This window comes from Oryzias latipes, chromosome 10 (genome assembly GCF_053564925.1).
Source record: "Oryzias latipes strain Hd-rR chromosome 10, Olatipes_Hd-rR_3.1".
NCBI classification, from domain to species: Eukaryota; Metazoa; Chordata; class Actinopteri; order Beloniformes; family Adrianichthyidae; genus Oryzias; species Oryzias latipes.
In genome coordinates, this window is record NC_136246.1 from 27,639,231 (window position 1) to 27,658,822 (window position 19,592).

At 38.6% G+C, this 19,592-nt stretch overlaps 1 protein-coding gene and 1 long non-coding RNA gene across 2 annotated transcripts in view; both read left to right on the forward strand.

The window, feature by feature from the left end:
• Positions 1–19,592, forward strand: part of LOC144994920 (uncharacterized) — a 60,764-nt gene that overhangs the window by 23,953 nt on the left and 17,219 nt on the right. Inside the window, exon 2 of the long non-coding RNA XR_013658618.1 lies at positions 15,439–15,493. This is a non-coding gene — a long non-coding RNA (uncharacterized LOC144994920). The remainder of the gene's footprint in view (positions 1–15,438; positions 15,494–19,592) is intronic.
• LOC144994919 (uncharacterized) lies at positions 8,046–11,658 on the forward strand. Its single transcript, XM_078954349.1, has 2 exons — positions 8,046–8,988; positions 9,115–11,658. Exons 1-2 carry the CDS (start codon positions 8,565–8,567, stop codon positions 11,496–11,498), a joined length of 2,808 nt encoding a protein of 935 aa, XP_078810475.1. The 5' UTR covers positions 8,046–8,564; the 3' UTR covers positions 11,499–11,658.

The following is a 19,592-nucleotide window of genomic DNA, read 5'->3' on the forward strand; positions in this document are numbered from 1 at the left end:
TTTCTTTGGGTTTTTAAACTCGATCTATTTTTTTGTTGGCGTTTCTGAAGTTTGCACAATGTTTGTCTTTTTCATAACTAAGGACTAGTTTCTTGCTGCATGGTTGTTAGCACTCTCGCCTCACAACAAGAAGGTCCTGGTTCCAATACTGGCTGAGATCTTTCTGTGTGGAACCTGGATGTTCTGCCTGTGTACGCGTAGAGGGTTTTCTCTGGGCACTCCGGTTTCCTCCCAAAGTCCAAAGGTTCATTGGTGACTCTAAAAGGGGTCCTTAAGTATGAATGGGATTGTGTGATAGTTGAGTGGCCTGAGTGGACATCCAGAGTCTACTCTGCCTTTGCCCAGCAGTGAATGGGATTGGCTCCCACAACCCAATGACCCTAAAAGGGATGAAGCGGGTTTAGAAGATGGATAGACTTGTTACAACAAAAAGATGTTTTAATATCTTAATTTTAAAAATTGTTTGTTTCTGTTCAAAAGAATGGAAAAAAACAAAACATTCTGGTCCCAGAAACATTGTTCAGTTATGTTTTATGTCAAACTGTACATTTGTTGAGTGATTGTGTGATATTCCCAACACCAAAAGATTAATTCTCCAAACCCAGGTTAAAATGAAGTCTTATCTATTTTCATTCAAATTCCTGTCAGGGTGAGTGATGGATTTTTCCTTGAGCTCAACAGAAAGCCATGTTAATGGGCTATAACAGCATGTCGCTGCTTAGCTGTCATGCATCAATAAGTTGCTTATGAAAAGCTTCGTCAATCAGCCTGGCACAGAGAAAAAAAATTAAAAGTCCTCATATGATATATCAATCAATCTACATTGTGTCTGAGTTTGCAAGGTATGTGCACTGGAAAAAAACTAAGAAAACGTAAAAATAAAAATGAAGACAAAATTAAATTTAAAGGTAGTATAATTTTTTTTGTTGTTTATAGTTTAGTTTTGAGCCTTTCAAAACTAAAGGGTCAAAAAGTACAGACATACATTTTTAATCAGACACAAACCAAAAATATTATTTAAAAAAAGACCGACTTTACTGGTATGACATGGAAAATATAATAGATTTCTATTATTCAGAGACGGTTATTTTGGTTATTTTTATTATTATACTCAGGTTAAATACAATCTTTGGAGATGTAGAACTAAAAAACTTGTGAAGCTGCAATTCCAGTTACCTAATTTATCAGACATGTCTACTAGGAGTTAACAGTCCTATGCACTTAAACCATGGAAGTCTTCCTCCTCAGTGTCGGATTGGAATAGCATCAGATATTCTTCGCCACACACTCTGTCCCCTTCGTTGTTGCTGTCAGTGTCACTCTCATCCTGAGGGAAATTCTCTCCTGAGTTTGCGCTGCCCTCTCTGTCATGCAGCAGACCGGCTTTTCCAAACCCGTTGGTGATGGTGGATTTTTTCACACTGCTTTTAACGATTGCTTTTAACTTGAAATCTGCGTCACATGCATTTCTCCTTGTATTTTCCATGATAAGGGTCTGTTCATGCTATTCATTCACAAAGCAGGAATTTACATTAACCTTTTGCTTCCTTGACACATATACCGTATTACCACTGTCTCACTCTTACCCTTTCTGCTCGAGCGCCCCTAGCGGCCGTTAGAAAAAATGCATTACAAAGAAAAATACATTAATTAGCCGCATCATTGGTTAGAAAGTGTGTAGCGGCTTATAATCCAGAAATAGGTAGATCTCACTGTCCAGGTCTAAACTGACAGTGCAGTTTTAGTGAAAGCTCCAAAGGTAGACATTTTATAAGGTGTGCCTGTAAAACAAAGCATTGGGATTTAAAAAAAAAAACAAAAAACACTTATGTGCGCGTGTGGTTGTCTGCGATAGCATGATAACATCTATATTGAGTTTTTATAGAAAAGAATGTCTCTTTCCTCCATCAAAACAAACAATAACTTTCTCAAAACTTCAGATGCCTTTTTTTTGTAGCAACCATTATTCTTAAGATTGAGAAAAGATGTTTGAAAAAAAAAGGAAAAGATAAAGAATTAATAATTTCCCATTAAACTGCACCATACTTTATCTTAAAGTAATTTCCATATTTTTAATCCACTTGCCAGTTGTTGCCTCAGTTTGTTACACATGAATAGGACTATCCAAACAGGATTACAATTATTAAAGTAGCTTTAAAATTTCAAACTACATTTTCAAATTACAATTTTTATTAATTAGATAGTAGAAAATAATGTAAATCCAGTATTGAAATGCAATTAAAAATGGACTAGTATATGTGAATGTAATTTATTTATCTATATATTGTCCATCTATCATGGTTGAATTAAAAAATGTATTTACTTATCTTTGTACTTAACTTCATTAAAAATAGCTGAATTACTAATTCATAAATTCTCCTGGTTCTCCAAAACTAAAATAAAAAACAAACAAACAAACAAATAAAAAATAATTTAAAAAAAAGACGCAGATGGAAGAACTAACGCATACAGTGATACTAAACAGTATATTTTTATTTTTGTAAAATCAGACATTTTAGTAAGTATACTGACACCAATAGGGCAGTGACATGCAGTCAGGTGAAGCAGGTAATATTGCAAAATATAGCTCAAAAAATTAAAAATAAATAAAATGAATATACTTTTTTTAATTAAAAACAAACCTCCACTACTTTTTTGTGGGGTTTTCAAAGTTCCATTCGTTAAAAACATAAATGAATAAATAAGAATTAGTGAATATGCATTTAATTCTTAAAGACACAAGAAAGCGGCAGTTCAGACTGAGCCACACACACTGAGCTGCAGCTGTCGCAAGTGCTTTACTGACACTTTATTTTCAAATTTCAATTTCTTACCAACTCTCTGATTACATTGGTGTCATGGTTCTGTGAGGATTTGTGAAGCTGCAATTCCAGTAAAGCTTGTTTTAGTCAACCAAGCTCAAAGATCACAATTCACATCTTCACTAAGACTTGTAAAATAAAAATAAAAACATGTCCAAACTTTTTTATTCAAATTTTTGTAGAAACAGCAAACTATTGACATGACTGAGCTTAAATCACTTGTCAAGTGAATTAACAAAGTTTGTCAGATATGCTGTAGCACAAGAATCATAAAAAAAGGCGGCTAGTCAGCAGGAAGTCATAATATTTAAGGCAAGCGTAACAGTCTTGGTTACGAAACATGTTTGTCAAATAAATAAATTGTCTGCAGTTTCTAATGCTTTGTTATTCATTGGTTGGCCATTAAAATTAGATTGAGACAAAGTAATTTGTAAAAGTAAAAACTGTAGAATTTAAAAAGATGTATAAGTGATATTGCTTTTTTGTTTATTTTTACATGAATCGCTCGTTTCAGTTTCCATTTTTAATTCCAACTGCTGGACTGAAGTTAGGTAAAATGTTAAATAAAATAAATAATTTAAAAAGGCAATGTTTTTTCCAACCTGAAACTGATTTGTATTCAGTGAGTGGTTGTGCGGGTTAGACTTTTTACCAGCATGTGCAGCCTAATGACGAGGTTAACCTTGGGTTGAATAAAGCTCAGATTTTCTTTGGAATACATCATGACTCATTTATTATACTTCTGAAAGTGCGCTCAAGTTCTTCGCAACTTTGTAGTGGTATGATGGTTGTGGCAAAACTTTGTGCAGCTTTACTATTCATTTCAAAAATAGACTTCATTTATCTAAAGGGATTCTGTTTATGAAAAGATATTTTCACAATCTCAACTGATGTCTTAAAGTGCCGAAATTAAGACACATCAAAGCATGCCAAATAGCATCTGAAAATATGTATTATTATAAGTTTTTCTAAAGATTCCTAAACATTACAAGTCCAACACTTTTCAGTGATGGCTCAGTTGCCGAATACTGGTGGAAACCTTACCACCAGGAGTGAGGGGGGGTTGCAGTGTTTTGGCAAGGTGGGAATCGATCCTGCAATATTCTGATTGTGGATTGACATCTCACTCTTCTAGGTTTGCCACCATTCACGGTTCTTTGGCGATTATATAGTTAAATCTTTGTTATCTTCATAGCAGAACAGTGAAAAACCTATTTATTCAAAAATAATTGTACGTTAATTAGTGAGACCATAGTTTTGGTGCAGTCAGCTGGAAAGCCCGGCCGTGGTGCTAAATCTGTCCTTTGATGTGTTTGATATTTTCACTCAGCGCCGCTTGCACTGTATGAACAGCATCCTGTTATTGTTAGGAAGCTTAGAAAACAACAAATCTATTCACTGTGTTCAGGCCTCTTATCAAACTTTCAGAAGCGCAGCAAAAAGCAATTACTTTCACATACCACTGTAAGCACTTTTGTTATGATTGAGGACCCCTGACCACTCACTGTACCACAGCTTATAAGCTTTTAAATATCTGTTACAGGGGATTATGATGCAAATGCTGGCTTTAATCTTTAAGTTAAAATAAGCTTTCCTGCTGTAAAGCTAACTAAGCACAAGCCAATGAAGTATGAGGACGGCTATCATGAATATGTAAAGCTCTCTCGCTGCTAGTTTCAGAGACATAATAGCGTTTATATGCAGGGTATGTCAGCTGATATTTATCATCAACTTTTATGATTATTTTCGTATGGGTGACTTCCCAAATCATGACGGATGTTTTTATTATATGTTTTTTTAAACACACACTCACAGTGAAATCTGACTCAAGGCAGATGACTTCATAAATCTTTTCTGTGCCAAGTCAGCACCACTGAGGAGCAGATGAATGTAAATCCATTCCCTCAGATTATCCATTCTCTCTGTACAGGAAAAAAAAAAATCCTGCCACAATCCCTTTTTTGCAATCCTTAGTTTTCATCCGGACTCTGGTATAAAAATCGTATCATGAGGGGACTCAGCCGTGACTGACGGGACAGGGTTGAATGACTGAGAGACGGCAATGTTAAATTTTGACAGCTATGTTGCATTGGTACGGTATAGGTACAATAACCGTTCAGCCTACAACTACGGTTCGGGGTCCTTTCGACTGAGGATAATGTCACACTACGGTGGCCCCACTTGGACAAATTACATAGGGTCCAGATCTGCGCGGGCTCTACATATTTTCATTTCATGTTTCCTTTTGTAATATAAAGTTCTTTTCCCTCGTAAGTTGTGTCTGACATTATCCTTTGTAGTGTTTATAGAGAGATTTTGCCACAACCCAACTCTGCTGCTCCACAGAGTGAGCCGTGTCTCTGAGCACAGCAGCCGGAGTCTCGTAGCTTCGTGTTCGCAGACAAACACAAATTCATATGATGGTTTCTCAGATCGCAGCAGCATTTCCGCCTTCAGCGATCGTCGGGAGCTTCGCGCTCCGCTGTGCGAAGGCAGCTGGCGGTCCGAAGAACAAAAGCTTGTCCGCGGTGCGTCCGGAGGAGGACCGCAGAAGGCGGGCATGCAGCTACTTAGTCCTGAGAAGCTGTGGAAACTCATCAGAAGTTCACAACCATCACAAAACCCTCTTCTCTGGCGCTAACACAGTCTGCTCCTGGTGTGTGTGTGCGTGTGTGTGTGTCAGTCAGCAGCCGGACACACGGAGAAATCAGTGACGTCATCGCCCCGCCTCCCCTCTGCTAATACTTTTCCTAAATGAATATTGTGACAAGGTGCGCTGGGTGGATGTGAAAATGCAAATGCAATCCCCTCTTTGCATTTTCATTTTAATTATGACACAGAATAAGCGGTTTTAGGTATAAAATGAAAAAGCATTTTGAAATATTGTTTTTTCATTTTTTCTTTTTATTTTTGAGTCAGAAAATGCAGTTACATTTTGAAAATTAAAAAGCATTTCTGTTAATCCATTTTAATTGTCAAATTAGACATTTCTAAATGAATTACACTACACATTTACCAGAGACCTTTTTGAAAATGAAACGTCAAATACCATTTTATTTATCATTTTAATTAAGTGACAGAAAAAGCTGTGTTGAAGTTTAAAATGATAAAGCATTTTGAAGTATTGCTTTTTCTTTTTAATTTTGAGTCAAAAAATGCAGCTTCATTTTGAAAATTAAAAAGCATTTCTATTAATCCATTTTGAATGTCAAATTAGACATTTCTAAATGAATTATGCTACACATTTACCAGAGAACGTCTTGAAAATGAAATGTCAAATACCATTTTCATTTTAATTTTAATTAAGTGACAGAATAAGCTGTGTTGAGGAAGGAAATGAAAAAGCATTTTGGTGGATTGCTTTTTCATTTTATTTTTGAGTAAAAAAATGCTTTTTCATTTTGAAAATGAAAAAGCATTTCTGGTTTTGACTTTGCTTTTTATTTATGCTACATAATCGCTTCCATAGTTATTGTAGCTATAATGGCATTCTGTTCCAGACTCAGAAGGCCGTTTGAGTTCTACAAAAAAAAAATTTAAATGGCAGAAAAAAAGGATTTTTTTTTTTGGGAAATAGCATAAATGTTTTAAAAATTCAGTAACACTCTCAACTGAAATAAATAATTAAAGAAATAAATAAAACAAGTAAACAATTCAATTATTTGAGAAATGAGCGTGAAGAAAGCCAGACATGAAGAGAAAAAAAATACTAATTTCTATTTTGTACTTTAACGTCAGTTTAATCTTTTTATTTTATTTTATTTTATTTTTTTGGTTGCCTTCTTCAAGGGTTGCTGTTGCAAATCATCTAATTCCAGACCTTGAGGGCCAGTGTCTTACATGTTTTCCAACCAACCTGCCATTGAAGCTCCTTATTGGCTAAACCCACCTGATCCAGGTAATCAACAGCAGATCAGGCAAGGTTTCTGGAAAACCAGCAGGAAGCCAACTTTGGACACCCCTGATCTATCTCATCATCGATATCATTGACATCAACCACCCTCATTAGCCTCCTTTTTGGTCTTCCCCTAGGTTTCCTTCCCAAATAGCTAGCTCCACCCTCAGCATCAGTTTACCAACATCATCACTTTGATTTGTTTTTTTCATGAGATGTCTCAAAGGTAAACAAATCCAAACTTGGTATTATGTGTTGACTAATTTCCAAATGCAGCAAAGAGTTGGATCTAAATGATGGAGGGTCAGATCTGCTTTAGTAGTGGTGTCCCTCATGTTTGACAAACATTCACTGTTCAAATTCTGGGTAAAGATGAAGGATACTCAGGATGAAAGTCTGCTTTGAGATCACATCTTGCAACTCATGCAAAATAAAGCTCTCCCTGGAAAACTGCAGAGAAAAAAAAAAATATTGGAGGCTCATTTTGACCAGAGGAAGGATTAGTGTTAAATCACAAGTTTTCATCAGAAACCTCTGGGTGGAGGCAGTCAGAAGCAGTTCCTGGAGTTGTAGGCCACTCAGTCTGACCTGGTCCTTTAACACAGCAACGCTGCAAAGGAAACAGCAATGTCGGCACTTTCTACATAGAGGGTATACTGACTTGCTCAATCTGTGTTTGGTCTGAAAATTGTAAATCCTTAAATTAAAAGGACATGCAGAGAGTTGTGAGGATGGACTGTATGATTACTGAGACTTACATTTTCCCATCATGGACCAGTGCTTTAAAGCATCAAAAGGGTTAAATAAAAAATGCAGCCAAATCCCAATAGCACCTTTACACTGGGATGCACCTTATTTTGAACTGAATACATTTTAGGTAAAACCTATTAACTTTTGCTGTTCAAATTATTTATAATGTATTACGTGATATAAAATGTATTATAAAGTTCAGTTTGAAAAACTGCTTTAATTTTGTATGGCACCTTAAATAGATTTGAAATTGCTTTGTCTGTTATGTTTTGCATCAAAGTGTTGAATGTTAAGTAGCTTGAGAACCACAGTTGGAGAAAAGGGGAAAAAAAAAGTACTTACAGCATTTTTGAGCAAGGTTAAGGTCTTTAACAATGGTCATTATAGTCATAAAAATCTAAAAATCTTCTGCAATGGCAATTGTACCTTGGGGGCCATTGACAAATTATTTAATCCAGACAAGAAAATTCCTACACATCACCTTTTTTATTGTAGAAGTCACTGTTGTTAAATGATTTTACTGGCTTACCCAAAATAAGAGTAAGCCAGTAAAGTAAGGGTAAAAAGCGGAAATGAAACTCTAATGCTTCCTCTGGACTAAGGAGTCATGGAATTTGTGTTCTGGCATTTGGGAATCAATTAGTGCCGGTAGATCCTCTGTGTCAGAGGCCATGATCAGTGAAAAAAATAGTCATCATTTATTAAAATTGGCATGAAATTGTATTTTATTAACACTGACTGACATTCCAGAATAAATCCCAAAAGGTATTCATCTGAGAGCAGAGAAAGTGAAACTGAAAAGCAATGAATTCTGTGGATAGTATTTGACTTACATTTAGGGGTTGCATTTATTTATTTCTTTTTTCTTTTTTTTTTGCTTTCCAGACTGATAATTATTGTTAAAGGAGTGCAGCTTTTACATGGATTAGAAACAAATTTTATGTTTTTGTGGGTGGTTTTGTGGAGAAAAAAGTTGTTGTTCAGCAAAGTGACGTAACGGTTGCGCCAACTGAAGTGGCAGCAAGTTCGTGTAGCGCTGTGTTTTTGCTGTTAAAAGTAGCTTTTTGTGCTTTTTCTTCTCATCATTTTTGACCGAAATGTGCATCTACAAATACTCGAGAGATATCCTCCTTCAATTACGACACACATCGAACGGATGTAAACATCCGATTCCTCCGGAGATTAAGAAGCCCTTCCGTGGATGCCGTGCTGGGGCTAAACTAAAGGCTAGAAGGTGGAGAAACAAGCCCTTCGTCCCATCGATTATCATGGGGAATGTAAACTCTCTACAGAACAAGTGTGAGGAGCTGGTCGCCTTGATAAGAACTGACGAGGCATACCGTGTGAGTTTATATCTGCTCACAGAGAGCTGGCTGACTGACGTGATCCCCGACTCAGCTGTTAGCATCCCCGGCTACGCACTCGTCAGAGAGGTGGAACTATGCGGAAAAACGAAGGGCGGTGGACTTTTTGTGCTGGTCAGCAACAAGTGGTGCCATCCCGGTCACATTACGGTCAAAAGTAAGATCTGCACTCGTGATGTGGAGTTCTTGGTGATCGGTACAAGACCATACTATCTTCCATGAGAGTTTTCCAACGTAGTCGCTATCGTTGTTTACATTCCGCCGCGGGCGGACCCATCGTCAGCGTGTGACGTCATCCAGGAAGTGGCTGCGAGGGCTCAGTCTGCACACCCAGAGTCGCTCATCATAATATCGGGGGACTTCAATCATGTTGATGTGAGCTCTCACTTAGGGGTTTTCACACAATATGTGAACTGTCCAACTAGACACAAAAACACTCTGGACCTGTGTTATGTGAATTTAAGATCTGCCTACACTGCAGTGGCTCTACCCCCCCTTGGTAGGTCTGATCATAACCTCATTCAGCTCAGACCATCATATAAGCCATGTGTGATGAGGCTGCCTAAAGCTACCAGATCCTTTAGGCAGTGGACTCCTGAGACAGCAGCCATGCTAAGGGACTGTTTTGAATCCACTGACTGGGACTTGCTGGTGGGAGACAGTGACAGTGACATCGATCAGGCTGTGGTGTGTGTCACTGATTACATCCACTTCTGTACAGATGTGGCAGTGCCTCTGAAAAAAGTACGCTGCTTTCCCAATAACAAGCCGTGGATTAAAAGCAGTATGAAGCACCTGTTAAACCTGAAGAAGCAGGCCTTTAAGACTGGTGATCGGCACAAAGCAAGGGTGGCTCAACATGATCTAAGAAGAGCCATAAGGCGCGCCAGGAGGGATTACAAATCTGGGCTTGAGATGAAGCTGCAGAATAAGAACACTAGGGAGGTATGGAGCGGCATGAGAATCATTACTGGCTTTAAGGAGAGGGGATGGACTGTGCCTGGTGATGTGGCCAAGGCGGATGAGTTCAACCATTTTTATAATAGGTTTGACTCAGTACACGCTCACCCATGCCCAACCATCAGTGACTCTTCCACCTCTGCTGCTGTGACTGTGACCGGCTCCCCTTTTCCACCCAGTGACAGATCCTTGACTTCTGCTGCTTTGACTGGTTCCTCTACTCCACCAGGTGGCGGCTCCTACACCTCTGCGACTGTGACCTGCTCTTCTCCTCCACCCAGCAGCGCCTGCTCCAGCTCCAGCCCTGATGCTGTAACACCTATAAGAATAGAGGAAGTGTGCATAGAGCTCAGGAGGCTCAATGGTTGGAAATCTGCTGGTCCTGATGGAATATCACCACGGTTGCTAAAGGACTGTGCGTCAGAGCTGGCGGTGCCTCTTCAAACCATCTTTAACAGGAGTCTTCAGACAGGATGTGTCCCTGGCTTGTGGAAGACCTCATGCCTTGTCCCAGTGCCCAAGGTGACAAGGCCTGCAGGGATGAAGGACTATAGACCAGTTGCCCTAACATCTGTCATAATGAAGACTTTTGAGAGGCTACTACTCCGGAGGCTCAAACCCCAGGTGGAGGGGGCGCTGGACCCCCTTCAGTTTGCCTATCAGGACAGTATGGGAGTGGAGGATGCAGTCCTTTATATGGTCCATAGGGTGCTCTCCTTTCTGGAAGGGACTGGCAGATATGTGAGGGTGATGTTTTTCGATTTCACAAGTGCCTTTGATACAGTCCAGCCTCAGCTGCTGAAGAGGAAGCTTGAGAGGATGGGAGTTGATCCAGGTTTTGTTCGCTGGATCCACAACTATCTGACTCTTAGGTCACAGTTTGTCCGACTAGGAGACTGTGTATCTGGGACATTGAGGAGCAACACCGGAGCACCACAGGGAACTGTACTATCGCCTTTTCTCTTCACACTCTACACTGCTGACTTTAATTATGCATCTGCAGCTTGTCATGTCCAGAAGTATTCGGACGACACTGCTATTGTGGCGTGTGTAAAGGGAGGGGATGAGAGTGAGTACAGGGAGCTCATCACCAGATTCACCTCCTGGAGCAGGGACAATGGTCTTGTGCTGAACATATCAAAGACCAAGGAGATGATTATTGACTTTAGTAGGAAGTCCTCCCACCAGCCAGTGATCATTGATGGAGGGGGAATCGAGGTGGTTGACTCCTACAAATACTTGGGTGTGCACCTTGACCACAAACTGGACTGGTCGGAGCAGGCTCATGCTCTTTATAAGAAAGGGCAGAGTAGACTGTTCTTTCTGAGAAAGCTGAGGTCCTTTGATGTATGTACTGACATGTTGCTCCTCTTTTATCAGTCGGTTGTGGCGAGTGCTGTCTTCCATGGGGTTGTCTGCTGGGGTGGCAGTATGACCACGAGGGATTGCACTCGATTGGACAAACTGATTAAGAGATGTGCATCTGTGATCGGGAGGAGGGTGGACTCTCTGGGATCTGTGCTGCAGAAGAGAATGAGGGCTTTGACTCAGAGCATCCTGGACAATCCCAGACATCCTTTGCACAACACGATGTCAGGTCAGAGGAGCACACGGAGTAATAGACTCCTTTCACTGCGCTGCAGGACAGAGCGCTTTAAGAACTCATTTGTCCCTACAGCTATCAGGCTGTTTAATGAACCTGCCTGATATGAACTGATATTATTTTGTGAACTGTCTTTTTACTGTTGTTTGTTGTGTGTGGTTGTGTGTTTTGCTACCGGACACCTGAATTTCTCCTTTGGGAGATTAATAAAGTTTATATCTATCTATCTATCTATCTATCTATCTATCTATCTATCTATCTATCTATCTATGCATACATTTAATTCCATATATACTACAGGGTTTCAGAACGAACAAGTGGGGATAGGTGAGCAGTGGCAGCTGAGGTGTTGACACTAATACATAATCTACACTGACAAGACTATCTGTTGAGTGATGCAAAAATGACATTTTGCATTTGAAAGATCTCATTTTTAATAATATAACCTCTTTGAGCATCTCTGATATGCCAAAAGTCGTGTTTAATGACTGTGGGGTTGCATACTGCTCATCTTACAAATACTAAGTAACATGTGTGTGACTCTCCTGGCACAGTACATCAAATCTTTATAATGTATTATGGAATCATTAACTTTTTTATTTAAAAAATGGTTTTCAAGGATGACTGCTTCAAGGAGTTATTAACTGTTACAAATCCTGCAGCACAAGCATTCTGAAGTCTTGGAGAAACTAAAGTAGGACTCCCCTAAAGGCCACTTTAAGTACATCTGCAAATTTTTGCACGTCTGGTCAGATTTTTGTCAATGTGATTTGGCAGAAAATTGGACAGAGAGACGCATATTCAAGAGGCATACATCTTCTTTTTCTCCTTACGTCTCACTTTAGGGGTCCCTGCAGCAAATCATTTGCCTCCCTCCAACCTATCGTATGCATCCTCCTTGCTCACACCAATCATGTCATCCATTCCATCCACAAACCTCATTTTTGGTCTTCCTTTAGCCTCTTTCTTGGTAGCTCCAACCTCAGCATCTTTTTAACAACATCCTCACTGTCCCTCCTCTCAGTGTGACCAAACCATTTTAGTCTGCTTTTATCTCAAACATCAACCATGATTTGTTCCTTCAATGGATTTATTCCTGGTTCTATCCAACCTGATCACTCCTACAAATACACAGTTACTCTGTTTTGAGCTTTATTGATCTCCTTTCCAAAAAAAACCTCCACCTCTTCAGATGTTCCTCCACCTGCTTCCTGCTCTCACTACAAATCACTGTGTCATCTGCAAACATCATGGTCCACAGAGATTCCAGTGTGATCTCATCTGTCAGTCTGTCTATCACCACAGCAAATAAGAATGAGCTCAAAGCTGATCCTTGGTGCAGTCCAATCTCCACCTTGACCTCCTCTGTCACACCTACAGCAGATTTCACCACCGTCTTACCCTAGGCTCAAACTGCATCCATTCCAGCTTCACCACCACCAGAGCGGTCTAGCTACGGCAGATAACTCACATTGGCTATGGATGGCTGCAGTACTGCTACATCCCAGGCTCTGTCCTATTTGTCGTTGTCCTTATAAAGAGTGTTTCATAACTATTTGAAGCCAGAATTTGAAACCAACGAAAATGATTCAGAGCACTGGTGAAGCCGAACTGGAATGGATGCCGTGGGAGTGCCTCTTCCACTTTTTAAGTTACATAAAGACTCCAGCAGCTGCACCGGAGCTGAACTGGATGCAGTATGAGCCCAGCGTTTATACATGTCCTGAACAACCCCAACATACTTCTCTGCCAATTCAGATTCCATCATACGACTTTTAGATCCTCCTTTTTTTAAACTGTCAGAGTTTTTCTAGATCTTCAAAGACACAATCTGACCTCCTCTGTACTTTCCCCAGCAGGAGAAGTCATCAAGCTAAAAAACAATGTTGTTCTCATAATGAATGATTAAAAAATAATTATTTTACCAAATATTATTGCCCCATCTAAAATGCTGACTTGCATGAGGATTTGTAACTAAAAACAAGTCTAATTTGTTTGTCATTTCTTCAACATACTTTCTTCAGCAATCAAAAGGGAAAAAAAAGATGAAAAAAATGCAGCATGTTGTAACCCTTGTGCTACCCTAGGCACTTTAACATTGGGAGTTGGGTCATCTAGACCCACTAGACAGTGCGCTGAAAAAATTTCTTCAATGATTTGTGATCTTCACTGGTGTTCATGGATTACATGAAATCTTTCCACCTTTGTCATGGTAGGGGGAACACGTCAATGTAAGGGTGGGGTCATCTAAGACAGCACAAGGGTTAATATGTATTGATTGAAAGTAGGAGACTAAGATGAAGTTTAGTTTAAAAAAATGATTTCCAGTCAGACCATTTTAACTGTTCTTTGTTGCAAAATGAAGAAGGTGTTTCCTGTTGACTGTGTGTGGTCACATGTACCGGTCAGCATGTGAATCTCTATACTTTTGCCTCTAACTGTGGGTATGCAGATGACTTTGTATGCATGTGTAAGTGAAAGGGTGGGAGGCGTGATCCATGTTAGCTGTCTTCCCTGGTTCTAATGGACCAAGCTGGAGAGCTGCAGGCAGTCTGACGTGTGACAAACAGCAATGCATATTCATCCTCCTCCATCTCACACACATACACACATTCATGCACACACACACACAGTGGCTCCCTGTGGTTCTGCTGCCACCAAACTTTATGGATGACTAGTAAAGGCCACAGCCTTCACCTTTTAAGTGTTTTTTTTCTTATCTTATCTTTTCTTTATTTCCTAAGTTATTCCATCTTTGTCCTACATTTCTCTTCTCCTCCATCTTCTTTTTATTCTTTTAAATTTTTGTGTCACACTTTTGTTTTTCCGCCTGTTTATTCTCCCTTTATTCCCATGTGTTAGCACTAAATAGCTCCCTCCTATTCTGACCAGTTTTTTTTCCATTTGTTTGATTCCTCCTTTCCAACAAGTTTGGTATAATTTAAACAAAAATATAAGTCTTAATAGTCCATCACAGCTTTTCTTTTCTCGACTGTTTTAAAAACCTTTCTAAAATCTTTCGTTTCCAGGGAGATGACGGATTTCAAATTTATAGCCAAACCCCTGGAATGATTACTTTGCCCTTTTGAACATCTCAGTTTGATATACATGGTCACAGCTTTCTCTCAATCGGAGTTTCTCATCATCCTGAGTCATTCGGTTTGACGTCCTTTAAACGTGTCTCCAGGTGGGATGCACATGCTCTCAGCCCACTTTATGCAAAAACGTGACTCCATATTTCTTCCCCTTTGGCCTCTTCCGGTATCAAAGCTTTGGCTCTTTCTTTTATTTTTATTTTTTTCTTTATCACCACTGGCATTGTTATTAGGCTGCACAGATTTTTTTTTTTTTTTTACCAAGTGTGCCTTCAAGCTCTTTTTTGACAGTTAGAAAGGCTTAATATTTACTTCTGCATCCATTTGGCCTGTTTTCACGTCCTTCTTTGAAATCGTGTTTATGCAGTGTTTTGTTCATCTGAGCCTTTCCCTTTGATGTGTGTGGAGTGTCTGATTTTGATTTCCCTACAGGAAACAGAAAAATAATTTCCTTTCCACCTTTTTCAATGTCACAGATGCTTTTATGCTGTTTTCTTATGAACTTCAGTTCGCATCTGACTGATGTATTGAACAGCCCCAATGACAGATGTCTCTCACTTTGGTGAGAGCTCCCTTTACTCTCTGTGTACTAGAACAGATGTGTGTAAATGTGGAACATTACTAACCCTAAATAAGGTGAATAAAAAGTTTTCTTTTTTAAGTAATTTCTGACAGTTTTGTGTCAAAAGGAAATATTTCTATCTTAAATATAATTGTCAACCTTAAAGAATAGTTAGACAACAGTTAAACACTTGTTTTAAATAGACTCCATCATGTCATAAATGTTTCTTTGTTATGTACTAAATTGATTCCTTTTTATGTCATTTTTTTTCATCCACTTTTCCATTTTCACTTGACTTACTTCCAACCCTATCTATACATACAGATTTTTAAACTTTCTTTTGTTTTCCCATTATAGTAAATGCATTTTTATTTGTTTTCTTTTTAGAATTGCTCCACATTGGAAGTAGTTTGCTCTGCCGAACTGGACAACCTTCTGATGGGTGAGTAGATGGATAGATACTTTATTTCTCATTGTCACTGGTACTACAACATTTAAAAAGTGCTCTCTGGGCAGTGCATCATTCATATAGTCAAAACAACCAAAAAGTGCACCATTCAGTCTTTTCAGAGTTTTGTTGTTCACTTACCTACCAAACCAAAAGAAAATATCTTTTCCTTTTGACTTCTCCTTTCAGGAGTCGCCACAGGGAATCAGCTTCATCCATCTAATCCTGAATTGAGTTCTAAAAACCAGCTGATTTACCTCCATAGACACACACCTACACACACAGACACTTTAAAAGAGATGTCATAAAAAACAAAACCAATAAACATTGAAAAAAAATAGAAACCAGACTCTTTTTTAAGTTTGGTTTTGATATTATAGTTGGACTTGGAGGCTGTTTTGAAAAGCAATTTCCCAATGACCTTCATATGTCTACTAACCACTTTGCAGCTACAGCGTTCTCTCATTTTTTGTTATAAAAATAACTCACAATAGGGGAATTTTGTGAAGTATAATATCTCGTCACAGCCTCGTCACAGCACACCTTAAACTTGTTTTCCCAGACTTTAACATGTTCACACTTATCTCTTGTTTAAGCTCTCAAAGTTTAAACCTTAGTAGAAGAATACGGCCGGTATTATAGAATGAAAACAAATATATGCTCGTGATTAAAGATTTGTGAACATTTAACAAAATGAATGCATTCTGTACAGGAGCCACTGCACGGAGAAGACAGATTCAAAACGTCTACCCCCAATCAAAATGCAGAGCACAATATGCTGTTTAAAAAAAAGAAAAAAACATGCAAAATTCCACTGGAAATAAATAGTGAGACTGCGATACAGCAAAGGAGCACTGGAGTTTAAAGATAAAAATTGTTAGTGGGACCTCTGTAGGGTCATTAGTTTGGATTCCTATTGTATATTTCTTTAAGGTTTCCAACTTCTTTTGATCTTTTACATGATTAAAAAAAAAAGATCTGTCCACACTTATCAGACCAAAAATTAAAACCAAAAATGTCCCCAAAACTTTTTTATGTGAAACTTATAAAGAATTTAAACCCCATGTTGTTTCACTTATTCAAAGTAGAACACTTTCCCAAACATATAAACTTTTTGCCCATCAGGAGTAATAATTGTTATGCTAGTAAAACTGTGTGTCCATCTAAGCTTTGCTTAAAATCTGGATTCATGAGTCTCTAAAAATTGACTCTTATTTTCATTGCACTGTGTCATTGCATCCTTTTCAAATAGCCTGTTTACTTGTTTGGAGCAGAACTAAATATGTATATCTACCTAACCTCACACACACGCTTCCTCTTTTCATCCATCTCTCTCATCTTAATTAATGAATAAGCGAGTCAGGTCAGAGTCGCCACAGTGTGTATTTGCTCTCATCAAATTTCATCTCCAGCGCTCTGGTTTCCCCACACAGCATTACTGTAGGGACAACCAGCCCCATCAATATTTAAAATGCATCCCGATTAAGCCCTGGCTGCCGGCTCGGAGCCCGAAATGAGCAGAGGGTGAAATTATAGATGATTTTTTTTTCTTGCCCCCCCACTGCCCCGATATCCCCACAGACTCTTCATCAAACCGAAAACAACAACAAATTGCTGCTCACTCGCCACGTCTCCAGGGGGACTGGCAGAGATTTGATGCGGGGTGTGTATGTGCAGTGAAACATGGTTGATCTAATGGGAGGTTAAATATTTATGGCCTCCTTGATCCTCCTTCACAATGCGGTTATGGTGATGGATGACATGTTTGCAGGATAAGTTAACCTGCAACAAAGACGGAGAGTGACGTTCTTTTTATGTCAGAGTGTGTTGAACGCTACCGTCTGATCATGTTTCAGCTCTGACAGTGAAAAGGTTGCCCTTATTTGACGGAAAGCAATAGACTGACAAAGTTTAAAGACACACAAACACTGAGATTGTGTGCGTTTCTGTTGGAGTCTGATCTAAAAACATGGAACAAGTGGTACCAGGCCTCCCTGAAATCTTTTTTTTTTTTTTTTAATCATCAAATGAGTAATTAAATGCTTTATCATAATATTTATTTTCAGACAAATTGTAATAGATTAAAATAATAAAACAAAGTTTTAACAAACATGTGGTATTAAGACAGCATTATTAAAAGGAAATCTGATCTTAATGCAAAACCAGATGCGGGAAAGCTACATTATAACACAGGTTCACTTTGAAAGACATCAGCAATAATATACAGCTGTTCCTTTGAATAAGTATTTTTTAAAATTTATTTAGGAATTTTAAATTAATTATTAGGAAAAAAAGAAAGGTTTTAAGACCATTTTCAAACAATTTGCATAAAAGAACACTCTAAGTGTGTCATGATTAGGGTTTTTTTGCCGTAGTTTTTACTTCTGTTTTGTCTCTGTCATGATTAGAGTCCTGCCTGCTTCCTGTTTTATTTTGAAGGTTTCCTGCATGTCTTAGTTTTGAGTTTTACTTTCCTGGTCCCAATCTCCCCTGATTGTTTTTACCTGTGTCTCGTCAGTCCCGTTTGTATACATGTCTTGTCTCCTCCGGTCCATGTGTCTTCTTCCCTGTCTGCCTTGTGACACTGACAGTTGGTTTTGTCTGGGTTCCCTGCTCAGCAGCAGTATTGAACCTTTTTTTCTTGGAACCACCTGCCTCTTGTCTCTACATTTTGTGTGTGTCCCCCCCATACCTGACAAAATGTGATTGACAAGGGATCCAATTTCAAAGATGTACTTTGTATTTCCAAAAAGAAGTGGTAATCTGCATGGCTTTGGTTTGCAGTAATGGGATCTCATGAATCAACTGAATTCCTTGGCATACTAAAGTCTCGGAGGGTTTTAACTCCTTGACATTATACTAGTTGGATTTCCTGAAGCACAGCATTTTATTGTATTTTTTTCTATGAAACTGAAAAGACTTTAGACACAGCTTTTGCACTGTCAAGTTTCAAACCTTGGGCATAAATAACAGGATTCAACAAAAGCTCATCTGACATTTCTAAGAACATCTTTGAAAAAAGAAATCACAAATATCACATTGATTTTATTAGCTTCTTATTTTACAAGCCAAAAAATCTAAAGCTTACTTAAAATTTCCAAAAAATCGCTACATCTGTTCAAAATTAGATGCAAAAAAGCCACAGATTTGACATTGTTTAAACCCAATTGCATGTACGCCGCATATTGTTAAGAGGTGGAATCAAATTCATTTAGATGTGGTGGTACAATGATAAGGAATAAGGATAAGGAATTAATAATAATTAATAATTAATAATAATAATAAGGAATTAAATCTATTTAAAACTATTACTAGGTATTTTATAATTTTTTATCAGCGTATGTTACAATCCAATACAATATATACAGTACAGACCAAAGGTTTGGACACACTTCATTCAAAGAGTTTTTTTTTTATTTGCATGACTATGAAAATTGTAGATTCACACAGAAGGCATCAAAACTATGAATTAACACATGTGTAATTATATACATAACAAAAAAGTGTGAAACAACTGAAAATGTCATATTGTAGGTTCTTCACAGCCACCTTTGCTTTGATTCCTGCTTTTCACACTCTTGGCATTCTCTTGATGAGCTTCAAGATGAAGTCACCTGAAATGGTCTTGCAACAGTCTTAGGGAGTTCCCAGAGATGTTTAGCACTTGTTGGCCCTTTTGCCTTCACTCTGTGGTCCAGCTAGCCTCAAATCTCGATTGGGTTCAGGTCCAGTGACTGTGGAGGCCAGGTCATCTGGCGCAGCACCCCATCACTCACTTTGGTTTGTAGTAGGGATGGGGATAGATGCCCCATGAAGCCTCATTGGGGTTCATGTAATTGTGCCGGAAAAATGAACTAACCATTCAGGGCTTTGAAACCACACAGAACAGCGGCGTCTTGTGGCGGACTGGGCGTATATCATATGCTTCATCTAAACTCTTTGCAACACTTCAATGTGGAAATGATAATGAAAAAACGTAAAACAAAACAATATTGTTGATGATGATAGAAAAAAACAACGTAAAACAACACGAGTTTGCTGTGAGAAGTGCTTCACACAGCAAAACACACATCACACGAAGAAAATTAAAGCA

What these genes read in the sequence shown, in the direction of transcription:
- LOC144994919 (XM_078954349.1), top strand. Translation starts at nt 8,565, where the DNA reads ATGTGCATCTACAAATACTCGAGAGATATCCTCCTTCAATTACGACAC. An exon ending in CGGTCACATTACGGTCAAAA is followed by an intron (nt 8,989 to 9,114) that starts GTAAGATCTGCA and finishes ACCCATCGTCAG; the next exon opens with CGTGTGACGTCATCCAGGAA.